We start from the raw sequence: 12,569 nt of genomic DNA on the forward strand, positions 1-12,569 counted from the left end.
CACCTACTTCTGGCTCTTCTACTTGGGACAGTTTCAGCTCTTCATCTGAGAAAGTCTCCTTGACCTTCAGCCTTTCTTTCTCTACTTGACTCCTTTCTATAGTTTATACGGTCAGAGTCACATAACCCCCTTCCTCTCTGGCCATCCCCTATTTCAGGATCTCTGCACAGAAAGGAGCGGGGACTCTAGAGCTGGAGTTGAAGGGATTCCTCAGGGCATCTGCATGTCTGCAGTCTTGGTTCTACTGTGACGGTCTCAATGTTGTCCTTTCTGCAAGATGCAAACGATGATCAAATGATCACTTCTTTTACTTTGAGCTCACCGAGTGTGCTGTGCAAAGCGTTTTCTATGCCTTATCTCCTTTAATCCTCATAGCATCCCCATGAGGTATGTGGTGTGCTATACCCATGTCACAAATGAAGAACTAAAGCTAGTAGATGATGGAACCAGAACAAAACCCACAACTGCCTGACTCTAAGTTCATGCCCGTCACCACCAGGACCTCATGTGGGAGGTTGGCTTCTCCTGGGGTGGGGTGGGCTCTGTTCCGGGTTCTTCTTCTTCCAGGGCTCTGCTTGCAAATGCCTGGGGCCAGGAGGGAGCTGTCCGTGGTTCTGGGGAGGAAGAGGGGAAGATGTGAAGGAGGGGCACTAGGCCTTTCTTCTTGCCAGGAACTGAAATGTCCAACATTGAGAGCCCCTTGGGAGATGACACCCTGCCTCAGGTTGGGGAGGTGCCAGAAAGTGAGGCAAAGGGGGTCCCTGTGGAGGAGCCGATGCTGCTAGAGGAAGAGGAAGACAGGGGCTCTGGAAGTGAAGATGCCCCCAGGGAAGAGGGGGCTGTTGAGTCCATCGCAGCCTTGGATGAGGTAGACAGGGACCTTCAGGGTCCTAAGGATGAGGACACAGTAAAACTGGAGGGCATCCCTGGATGCAAGACCTGCCGCTTCCTCCTGGTGGGGAGGCCCTGAATTTTATTCATGCTCAGGTGAGTGGCCGGCGATGGGGAGCTGGTGGCTCCAGCCTCTGTGTCGCTGGTCATTTTCCGCACTGAGGACCCTGGGGGTGTTAGCAGAGGCTGAGACCCGCAGAGGTGTTGGGGGTAAGAGGTGAGGGTCATGCGGAAACAGAAGTTTCATCTTAATCTCCAGCCTTCAAATGTCTGTGGGGCTGGTGGGGTGGCGGGTGAGTTTTGGAGACTTAGACACCCAGGACTAAGGTGACGTGAATTCCTGTGGGACAGGCACTCCATTCTTCCTCTTTCATTCTGCCCCGCAGTTGACGTGCCAGAGGTGCTACCGGGGCAGACTCATCTGCATCCACAACTTCAGCCTTAATTACCAGATCCAGTGCTTAGTCAGACAGATCAACCAGGGCCAAGTCTGGATCAGAGGCCAGGTCACCGGCTGGGTAAGAGGGGTCCCAGGTCTCAGTGGGGGGCACCCCCTGACCCCAGCCCATGTTCAACCTGCTGCAGATTTGTCTGTGCTTCTCCTCTACAATCCCCTGAAGAACTGGGGATAGATGGACACCTGGGTGAGACAACAAGGGGGCTGCCTAGGCATCGGGAACAGCCAAGCATTTAGAATCAGGGTGTTTAGGTGCGAGTTCTGCTCAGTCTCTGACTGTCTATAGGACCTGGGCAAGACCGTGAGCCTTGTTCCTCGTCTGTAGGGTGGGGTTGGAACTCCTGCCCTACCTCTTGTTAGAGCCAAAAGGATGGGGGTGTCACTGGAATGCATAGAGTGTGATGGTGACAAGCACTGTGGATCTACATTTCAGTTGACCAGGACTGTGTCCATTGTGGTCCAGCGGTCCTTTAAGGGCCAATGCCTGGCAGGCAGCGGGAGGGTCAGGCAGGGATAGTCCCAGCTCTGCCTGCCTGCTTTCCCTTTGCCCGTGTCCCAGCCCACCTCTTTCCCTCTTGCCTCCCCTAGGGTCGCTGCACACGCTTTTGCTGGCTTGATGGCACTGTCTGGAAGTTTGCATACGGGGCTGCTGGCCAGCTCTGGGGCAGCGCTGGTAGATGTGTGACCCTGTGCACCGGAAGTGAGGTGGTGGGAGTGGGGGTGAATAATGGCAAGGCCTGGGAGGGCGGAGGCTCCAGGAAGAGCCAGACCCTGCACAGGAGAGGCCTCCTGGCTCTTTAGACTCACCTCCACTGAGGTGTGGGGTAGGCAGAGGGGAAGGCCCTACTGGTGCTGAGTCAGGGAGAACAAGAGGCTGAGACTCCTTCCTGTTGCGTCTTCACAGGAGGCCACTGGCGTCGAGCTCCCTGTGGCGTGGCTCTCCCGATCATCTGTTCCTACTGAGCTGGAGCTTTGTGGGCAGCCTCCTCCCATCCCCTCCCCTCCAGCCCCCAGCAATAAAATTGTTTTCCTGAAACTGATTTCTTTTTCTTCCAATCATGGATCTACTCTGCTTAGCCCCACCCACGAGCTTTCTGCCATACAAGGACCACACCTCCCCACCCTACTGTCTTTCATGAAAAGGAACAGAAGTTATCACCCTCAAGGAGGATGGAGCATGGGGTGGGGTCTGTGTGGCCCGAGACAGAGGAATGGGCTCAGGTGGCTCTTTTCGTAGGACACCCCATTACCGGGCTCGTGCATTGCAGGTGCTGCCAGGACACCACGCATCTCTCTCCAGACTTTCAAGGTGAATTCTCAATGTACTGTACTTGCATCTCCACGTCTGAGGGCCTTTTCTTCCTCTCCCACAACCTGTGATCGCCTTAATGTGCCAGGATATTAACATGTCCCTGGGAACAGCCCACAACTCTCAGGAGTGGGTGTATGAGTACCCCAGTCCTTTGCCCCCTCAAGTGGAACAATTCTGGGGCAAGTATCGGGCACTGCTTCCCAGCGTTTCCCAGTGGGATTAACTTCCAGTTATCCACTGAGGTAGCTGGCTTTATAACACACATTTTATTGGCTGTCTTCTCTTCCCCACATGAACTCTCCTCTTCCCTACGACTGTCCCAGCACCTCCCATATAAAGTACTTGCACTCAAATCCTTGCCTCAGGGTCTGTTTCCGGGGAATCTCAATATAAGACAAACTGCTATAGGTCCAACTCTGTGTAAGGTTTGGGAATATGACAAGACACAGCTCCCTGCCATTCGGGAACATACAGATGTTTGTAATACAAGCACAACAGCATCTACTAATTGTTACCTCTTATTGTGCACCCACAAAGTACCCCCTGCTGTGGCAGGCATCTTACAAAGATGACCTTGGTTTTTTTTGGTTGTTTTGTTTTTTTTTCCGTTACTTGGGCCTCTCACTGTTGCGGCCTCTCCCGTTGCAGAGCACAGGCTCTGGACGCACAGGCTCAGCGGCCATGGCTCACGGGCCCAGCCGCTCCGCGGCATGTGGGATCCTCCCAGACCAGGGCACGAACCCGTGTCCCCTGCATCGGCAGGCGGACTCTCAACCACTGCGCCACCAGGGAAGCCCGATGACCTTGTTTGATCAGTAATTATTATCCCATTGTACAGAACCAGGCTCAGAGGAGTTATGACCTGCATTTTTACCCAAGGCTGAACATCTAAATGTGACCCGTGCTGTGATCCAAGTATCTCCAGAGCGTGTTCTTTCAACCATTAGGATTTCATGTCTGGAAGTGTCGGCTGCTTCCAGGACATGATCATATGGGGACAGAGCACAGAGGGGAGGCACGAGAGACTCATCTACCCTTGGGTTCATCTTGGGGCATCGGACTCCAACCCAGCTGAAGATGAGGGAGTCCCAATCAGAGGTGAGGAAGGAAGGCATTCTGAACCCTCCCTCTAATGGGGAGGTGAGCAGAAAGTAAGGCATCAATGCTCCGAAGCCCACTTCCTCCAGGGCTCCTCAAATTCTTAGAAGTACAGATGGCCCCAGGGATTCCGTTCTATCTGGTGGCCCAGATAGAAGAGGCTACTTACGCAAGGTTGCACAGGAAGTTGAAAAAGATAGAAATCACACTGAGGTCCTTTGTAACTGCTGTTCTCTTGGTTTCAGTGACGGTGGAATTCTGACACACTCTTACGAGTTCAGCCCTGTGCTGTGTGCCGTGGAGGGTGCACTGGGAGAACGTTCCCTCCTTGCCCTCATGGACTTTGTATTCTGGTGTGGGGAGGCATTGCTTCTCTTTATTCCAGTACTACTAATAAAGAGTAACAAAATCTCTCATTTAATTGTTTATTGATCTTTATTGGAGTATAGCTGCTTTACAACGGTGTGTGAGTTTCTGCTGTACAGTGAAGTGAATCAGCCATACGTATACGCACATCCCCTCTTTTTTAAAACCCCTCATGTATTAAGCACTAAATAGGTGCCAGTGTCTGTATCAGGAGACTTTGTGCTCAGGTGAGACCTTGTTTTATTCCTCACAAATCTCTCTTGTTGGCAGTGGTTTGTGACAGAAGCGTGACTTCCAGTCCACAAAGGTCTCCTTTGGGGGATTAATGTCAAGGAGGGGGCATGAAGGAGCATTTGGGCTCCTGGTAACATCCTGTATCTTGACCTGGCCTGGGTTACGTGGGTGCATCCCCTCCGTGACAACGCCTCAAGCAGTGCACGCTACAGTGCACATTACAGGATGCATGTTAAAGATGCATCCTCAAGAAAAGCTTTAGGGCTTCCCTGGTAGCGCAGTGGTTGAGAGTCCGCCTGCCGATGCAGGGGACATGGGTTCGTGCCCCGGTCCGGGAAGATCCCAGATGCCGTGGAGCGACTGGGCCCGTGAGCCATGGCCGCTGAGCCTGCGCGTCCGGAGCCTGTGCTCCACAATGGGAGAGGCCACAACAGTGAGAGGGCCGTGTACTGCAAAAAAAAAAAAAAAAAAAAAGCTTTCAATGAAATAAGAGGACTGGCCTTATGTCCCCAAATAAGGGCTTGTGTGGTATTTTTCCTGTCCAAAATGACGCTAACGAAGCTCTGGGAAGCTCAGCTTGTGTCTTTACAATGGTAACCCTAGTGTTCCTTGCATCGTCATGCCGGACACAGAGCGGGAGCTCAAGCAGCTCTCAGCGCTTACTTGCTGATGAGGGTCACAGTTCGGTCTCAGTTTCCTGACAAGGGCTACCCCCAGCTCCACATGCCAGGTGCTGTTCTGAGGGCTTTACTGGAGCTGATCTCATTTGAGGTAGGTCCTGTCCTTAGCCTCAATTTATGGATGGGAAAACTGAGACCCAGAGGGGCTGACCCTGGAATGGTGATTCCATTCTATCAAGACGTCACACTATGCTGCCCTCTGCATAACGTGGGGCTGGATGGACATTTGAGACGAGAGACAGAGTTTGAAACCCCTGTGAAGATAGATGCAAACAGTAAGCCAGAGAGTTGGCGTTTCATGGATGCTGAAAAGGTGGGCACCATTGGCTAGTCTGGGAGTAACACATTTGGGTGAATCAAAGAAAGCAAGGATGTAGGAGTCAAACAGACTAGGGTCAGACATGCCACTTCTAACTAGTTGTGTGAGCTTGGGCAAGTTATTTCACCTCTCTGAGCTTGTGTGGTAGGTCTGTGCGCTGGGATGGCAGTGTCTAATTGGCAGGCAGGATGATTGTAAAGATTAAGTAAGTAGGATAATGGATGGGAAAGCCTTAATGAAGCATAGTGTTTGGCATGTGGTAGACCTTCAAAAATGTCATTTCCGGACTTCCCCGGCGGCCCAGTGGTTAAGACTCCGCGCTTCCACTGCGAGGGGCGTGGGTTCAATCCCTGATCAGGGAACTAAAATCCTACATGCTGCACGGCGTGGCCAAAAAAAAAAAAAAAGAGTTATTTCCAGTTTTACATCAGACATCACCGTGGTGACTGAGCAGGGCCCTGAAGTCCCTGGGATGTCTTTGCCCAAGGTCAACCCCGGGGAGAGGCAGGCCAGAGAGAGGAAGTAGAGGGAAGGCAGGCGTGGGGGTGACTAGGGAGCCGAAAGGTCTTGGTTTAGGCCTGTCTCTGACTTGCTGTGTAATCTTGGCTAACTTATTTAAGTTCTCTGAGATGCCGTTTCCTAATGTGTAATAAAGGGACGTTTAAATGACACAACGCTTGTAAAGCTTATCGTGGTGCTGGCCAACGGGAGTAGCCAACCTTATTGCTCATCCCAACCACTGAGTGAAATGAGGCCCCTGGCCTGGGCCCCAGGACTGGGGAGAATAATGGGGAGGGGGGCTAGTTTTCCACCCCTCCCCAGCTAAGGAAGTCTCCTGCTTGAACTCTGGAGACCAGGCTTTTGGGCCCTGGAATTAGACAATCAACCGCCAAGTCAGGTAGATAAGCTGAGGGTTGCGTCCGTTGGGCCAGGGAGATAACAGCCGAGACCGTTACTCTGAATTCAGGCCCAGAAGTGACCACTCAGATACTTCTCCATTTGTAGGTCCCCTGAGAGGGCAGAGGAGTGGAAGGAATCCAGGCCTTTTCACCCTCTGGGTGACCTGTCCCTGATGCCCTGAGCGCTGGAGGGCTGGGCTGGAATCCAAGGAACAAATATGCACTGCCCAGCTAGGATATCACAGAGTGGAGTCACCCACCCTGACAGGGCCCCAAGCTCTTGGCAGTGATGTCTGGCAAAATCAAGGCTCAGCGCTTGCTGGCCTCTCCTTGGATTGCAGTGAATGTGGCTGGAACTTGGTTGATTATTATTTTGACGTTTTGTTCATCATGGTAGCTTTACATCGATTCTGATTTTTAAGAAAGATGGCATTAAATATTTATTTATCTTGACTACTGAGTTCTTTAGTGTCCCCTTAAATTTTGCAACTGAGGCAAGTGCCTTCCCCTTAGTCTTGACCTTGGTCATGAAAGAGGGCTGGTGGGAGATGGGGAGTCGGGGTGGTGTGGGGAGGCTGGCCCACAGAGCATCTGAATGACTCTGCAGGAAGGTTTCCATTCCAGCTGCTGCCTCCCCACCAGAAAGATATGCCTCAAGGTTGGACAAAATAGCATGTTCTAGATCAGTGATCCTCAACAGGGGTACTTTTTCTTTCCAGAGGACATTTGAAAATGTGTGGAGACATTTCTGAGTGACATGATCTGGGGAGGCACGGTTGACATCTAGTGGGTAGAGACCCAGAGATGCTGCTAAACTTTCTACAAGACACAGGACAGCCCCTCCCCCAACCTTCAACAAAGAATGATTTGACTCCAAATAGTAATAGTGCAAGGGTTGAGACACTTGATCTAGAGCCACAGCATAAAGGAAGGAGCATAAGTTTTTCACATATTAAAGATAAGAAAGAGATGGAAAGGGAGAAGGAGAGAGAGAGGAAGAGAGTGAAGGAGGGAGGGTGGGAGAGGGAGAAGGAGAGAGAGAGGAAGAGAGTGAAGGAGGGAGGGTGGGGGAGAGAGAGAGAGAGAGAGAGAGAGAGAGAGAGAGAGATGGGGTGGGTAGAGAATGTTGGGAGCCCCAAAGACTTAGAAATCCCAGTTCCCCCACTTCCTGCATAACCTTGGCAAGTCACTTTCCCTCTCTGAATCTCATTTTTCACATCTGTGCAGTAGGGCTAATCATACATTTTCATGGGACTGAGGTTAGGAAGGTGAGCTTTCAAGGATGCAATGCACATAACGTACTTGGTCTAGATAAGAGCTCAGAAGGGCTGAGTCTCCCCTTCATCTCCCACCTCCTCTCCTGTGGTCTCCCTCTCCCTGGGATTCTCCACTTCATTTGCTGGAATATTGACCAGAGGAAGACTGCTCCTGGGGCTAAAGAGTATTGTTCAGACTGGGACCCTTTAGGGGTGCTGAGAATCATGCCTGGACAGTAGTCATCTGGGGCTTTCTCGAGCATACAAGGATGTTTGGGCACCTGCATATGGCAGGAGGCAGGTCCCTGATGTCCCAGCAGAGAGCAGGGCCCAAGGGTGGGAGGACAGAGCAAACCTCTTATCAGCTCCACTGTCCCCCCCCGCCCCCACCAGCCCAAGCCTGGGGCAATCGTCCTGGCTTCTTCCCACTTCCCCAAAAGCCCAGTATAAGGGTTGCCTCTGGCACCCAGGAGCCAGAGGCACTGAGAGTGGAGGCTCCAGACTCTGAGGACGTAAGTGCTCCCTCGGCTGCCCGGGAAGGAGAGGGCCAGGGCTGGGGGAAGCAGGACCCTATATGGCAAACACCCTGGAGGCCTGTCCTTAGGACCATTATGGCCACTATCCTTCCCCTTTCACCCCCAGTGTGAGTGAAATTGGCCCTCAATGTGAGCAGACCTGTTCCCATGGCGGCTAGCATCTGAGCTAAGTGCTGCCCCAGGGAGCAGTGATGGAGCTCTCAGGAAAAAGGGTCTTTTGTACTTGAGCTGACAACCCCCTGTTCTTTTCTTGACTCTCCAGGTCAGGGTCTGTTCACGGGGGGAGAAGGAAGCTCTCTAGTTTGCCCTTTAATCCACCAGTGAAGCAAACACTGCATCTCCACTGTGTGCCAGGGGCCGTGCAGACACGTGAGAAGTCCCCAAGGAGGAAAGGTGAAGCTGTGTCCCTGTCACAAGACTGAGGGGATATGAAATGCCTCCTGCTTCTGCCTCTTGTCCTGCTGGGGACAGTTTCTGCTCTGTATCTGGGTAAGTCCTCCCCTTCCGCCCTCATCCATTTTTCTCTTTTCTCCTCTTTCCTGCATCTGTTTTTGCTCTTGTGAGCCAGGGCCACAGCCTCCCCTCTTCAGTTGACCCAGCCCACCTCTAGTTAGATTTCTCCTGGACTCAGAACTGTGACCTGAACTTTCCGTCAGAGCTCTTTTGCAAGGAAAAACACCCACCTGTGAAGATGAGGGCTTCTCACAGGTGCTGCCTCCCACTCCCAAAATACCCCACCTGTGGTGTCAGCCAGGTTCTCATGCCTTTGGGTGTGTGATGCAAGAATTCTGGCTTGCCCAACCCCCAAGGGATCCTTCCACTCTTGGTTCCAGATGGCGTCCCTCGGAAGGCTGAGTGGGGCCATCAGAGCTGTCCGTGGTCCTGGAAGAACAGAGAGCCCGGCCTGAGGGCAGGTTACCTCTTCTCTTCTTTCCAGAGAATGATGCCTCCCATCTGGGCAGCAGAGAGACACAGGCTGACCTGAGCCAGGATCTGGAAGGTTCGGGGGAACAGGAGGGAGAGCTGGCCCTGAATTATGGAGTGCTTGAGTCGGAGGAAGAGGACGCTGTGGCTTCCAGCTATCAAGATGCGTTTGAGGATGAGGGGGCCATGGAGTCAGACCCAGCTGCCCTAGACAAGGATTTGCAGTGCCCTAAGGAAGAGGACACAATTCAGCTTCCAGGCGGTCCTGGGTGCAAGACCTGCCGCCTCCTGTTGGTGCGGACCCCGAGGAAGTTTCGGGAAGCTCAGGTAAATGGCAGGGAGGTTACTATGGGGGACCAGGTGGAGGAGACAAGAGTGGAGGCAAACTTCTGTCCCCTGTCATTTGGACCAATGGTTCTCCAAGCCGAGTATGCATCAGAGTCTCCTAGAAATCTCATTAAAACACAGATTTCTGGGTCCCGTCTCCTCAATTTCTGATTTAGCAAGTCTGGGGCTTAAGAGTTTGCATTTATAACAAATTCACAGGTGGTGATATTTTTGGTCAGGAGACCGCACTTTGAGAACCACTGGCTTAGATAAAAAGCTTTGGTATAAGATATGCCTGTGCTAAATCCTGGCTTTGCTTGTCACCAGCCATTTTATTTGGGCAAGTCAATTCACCTTTCAGGGCTCCTGTATCTTCAATTTGTAAAATGGAGGTGTACCGTACCACCTCTTGGAGTTGTGGAGAGGATTTAAATAATACATGGAAAGTATTTAGAATAGTCCCTGGGTCATTGTAAACTCTCAGTAAATGGTGGCTGTAGTTATTCTGAATATTATTATTCTTTTCTGCAAGAAGTTCCTGACACCAAATAAAGGAACAAGAGACGGGATTCAGGGGGGCGATAGATCCCTGATTTCTGACTTGGAAAGGGATGAGGGGGTCTCTCCTGGAGACTCAGGGACTTGAGAGAAAACAGTGAATTTTCTACCCCACCTCTTCTCTCTGCAGAGTATATGCAGGAAGTGCTACCGAGGCAACCTCGTCTCCATCCACAACTCCAGTTTCAACTATCGCATCCAGGTCTGGGTCAGTAGGATCAACCAAGCACAGGTCTGGATCGGAGGCTTCATCAAGGGCCGGGTAAGCGAGGGGCCAACTCCCAGGTACACGAAGGTCTTTCTGATTGCCTCAAGGGACCACCTGCTGGCATAAAGCCTCATCCCAGCAGCTGAAGCTGGCTCATACCGGCTTAGGAGAACTGATGATTGAGTGCTTCTCTTCCTAACTCCATGTTCAGTGGCTTCATGCTTGTAGCTTGAAATCTGCCATGGTGGATGTATTTACACCAAGGAAATTGACAATTATTACAAATCAGGTTTCTTTCTTCCCTCTAGCCTCTCACCTTCCCCCAAAGCTGGTTGTTACACGTTTACCAGCACACTCCCGGCGTCAGGAGATAGATTCTATATCTAGTTTGGTCCCTTACTAGCTGAATGACTGCCTCCAAATTTCAGTTTCCTCATCTCTAAAGTAGGGTCCTTCTCTCAGAGTGGCCTTGGGATTGTGGACAAATAAGTGCCATTATATTTGCTACTCAAGTGTGGTTCACGGACCAGCAGTATCAACATCACCGGGTAGCTCATTAGACATGCACGATCTTGGGCCCCGCCCCAGACCTCCTGAATCAGAATCCACATTTTTCACTAGATCCCTAGGAGATCTGTGTGCACAGTGAAGTTGGAGAAGCCTACTCTGTGTGATAGCCGGAAGTGATGTTTGCTCTTCCATTGTCATTGCCTGCGAACGCTCAGGGATGGGTCTCAACGGTATCCTAGGCAGGTAGTCAGTGAGAGGAGATTATATATACAGTGTTCAGGAAGGGATACCCAGTGGGCTTTCTGGAGACCCAGAATCTGTCTGTCTCTCTGGACCTCTGCTCTCTGACCCAGCCTCTCTCTTCTCTAATTCCAGTGCCAGAAATATCACTGGACTGATGGCAGTGCCTGGAATTTTGTACACTGGGCCTCAGGACAACCTGGGAATGGGAGAGGCCGCTGTGTGGCCCTGAGCACCAGAGGTGAGGGGGGCCGGGCACCAGGACAAGGGGAAGGGGTGGCAAGGTGGACTCCCACACATGTCCCTTTGAGCTGCCTGAACACACCTCCCCAAACCCACACCCTCCCTCCAACTGGAGAACCAATGTCCCTGTCTGTGAGGAGGGCTGAGATGTAGGGATTCCTTAGAGCAAAACCAGGTGATGAGGCTCCCAGTACAGGGGCTAGATGAGGACTCTCCATCCTCCCAGGCAAAGCTGGGCTCGGGGCCTGGGGGCTCCTTTCCTTCCTCTGATATGATGGCGACAAGGAGTGAATATGGGACAGATGGGAGGAACAGATGTGAATGTAAGGTGTGGATGAGGCATGAGGTGAAGATGCGGGCATTAAGGATGACTGACATAATTTGCCAGCTTTGAACAGCATGGCTGCCAGATGTGAGGGAACTTATTACAATGGCTGGACCATATGGGTTGGAGTAAGATGGCCGAGATTCACATCCCAGCTGTGCCACTTGCCAGCTGAGACACAGGCAAGTTATCACTCCCACTAAGCCTCAGTTTCTTCATCTGTGAAACGAGAGTGATGACAGCACTGACCTCTTGGAGAGTCATTGTGAGGATTAAACGATAGTCCATATAAAGCACTTAGCACATTGCCTCTGCAAGGGAAGAGATCAATGGCTAGTCCGGATGTGTGGGAAACCTGTGGCCATCGGATCATGACTACGGCAGGCAAAGATGACATATGAGGTGCCTGAGGAGGGGAGGAGGGAGCACAGGCCACACACGCAGGTGGGCAGCTGACATCACTGTGCTCTCTACCGCTAGGGGGTCGCTGGCGACGAGCTCGATGCAAAACACGTCTGCCCTTCGTCTGCGCCTTCTAAGCCAAGCCAGAGGCACGGAGATCCTCCCTTCACGCCCTCCTGGTGGCCTCTGTCCTACCCTTGGCACTTGTCCCCAGCCTCTCCGGATCATAAAGCCAGACTTCCCACAGCATCTCCTGACTCTTGTTTCTTCATTGAGCACTTTAGAGGAGTTGGACTCTGGGTTGGAAAATCCTGGAAGCATTCACTTCGGTTTCGTGGGGAGTGGAGTGGGACTTTGAGGAAAGGAAAAGATGTTGCAGTGGGGCGCCGGATTGGGGGGGCGGGGCGGGGGCGGGGCCCCGGGGTGTGTCTGCAGCGCCACCTGGGGGCGGAGTGCGTACCAGGCGGCGGTCCTTCTCGTTCCGGCGCCGAGGATTCCACAGCGCGCGCCCCACCTCCCCCAGGTTCTGGGAGGAAGAACTCCTTTGGTGAGGGGGTGGGGAACTGACCCTGTTGCTCTGTTTGGATTCAGTAAAATGTGCGGGGCGGGGTGGGAGTGGCGGCTTTCCAAAATGGAGGCTCTGTGGCAGATTCAAGAATTGGATGGACCATTGAGGTGCCACCTGCGCTAACCACGTAGGGGGGAAGAGAAAGTAGTCTGTCGGGGCAGCCGGCTTCTCTAGACCTGTGTCTTTGTCACTTATGATAATGGCCCCTATTTTCCA

The 12,569-nt window shown here is 52.3% G+C and overlaps 2 protein-coding genes across 3 annotated transcripts; both read left to right on the forward strand.

The window, feature by feature from the left end:
- Positions 1-679: 679 nt before the first annotated feature.
- LOC309808755 (bone marrow proteoglycan-like) lies at positions 680-2,311 on the forward strand (the record flags this gene model as incomplete). Its single annotated transcript, XM_082629348.1, has 5 exons — positions 680-955; positions 1,278-1,409; positions 1,635-1,649; positions 1,937-2,048; positions 2,253-2,311. 5 exons carry the CDS (start codon positions 680-682, stop codon positions 2,309-2,311), a joined length of 594 nt encoding a protein of 197 aa, XP_082485474.1.
- Positions 2,312-8,402: 6,091 nt separating this feature from the next.
- LOC309808662 (proteoglycan 3-like) lies at positions 8,403-12,034 on the forward strand. 2 transcript variants are annotated; one of them, XM_082629202.1, is made up of 5 exons: positions 8,403-8,537; positions 8,986-9,299; positions 9,988-10,119; positions 10,951-11,056; positions 11,864-12,034. In XM_082629202.1, the coding sequence occupies exons 1-5, from the start codon at positions 8,477-8,479 to the stop codon at positions 11,920-11,922; spliced, it is 672 nt and encodes a 223-aa protein (XP_082485328.1). In that variant the 5' UTR covers positions 8,403-8,476; the 3' UTR covers positions 11,923-12,034. The 2 variants fall into 2 exon arrangements, with proteins under 2 accessions (XP_082485328.1, XP_082485329.1); XM_082629203.1 differs by having other exon boundaries at positions 10,957-11,056.
- Positions 12,035-12,569: the final 535 nt, after the last annotated feature.

The sequence above is a fragment of the Mesoplodon mirus genome, assembly GCF_964341445.2.
Source record: "Mesoplodon mirus genome assembly, chromosome: 7".
NCBI lineage: Eukaryota > Metazoa > Chordata > Mammalia > Artiodactyla > Ziphiidae > Mesoplodon > Mesoplodon mirus.

Bases quoted from the DNA above. Each gene is read 5' to 3' on its own strand.
- LOC309808662 (XM_082629202.1), top strand. From the start codon at position 8,477: ATGAAATGCCTCCTGCTTCTGCCTCTTGTCCTGCTGGGGACAGTTTCT. The intron at 8,538-8,985 runs GTAAGTCCTCCC...TCTTCTTTCCAG, and splicing joins AGTTTCTGCTCTGTATCTGG to AGAATGATGCCTCCCATCTG. The intron at 10,120-10,950 runs GTAAGCGAGGGG...CTCTAATTCCAG, and splicing joins GAGGCTTCATCAAGGGCCGG to TGCCAGAAATATCACTGGAC.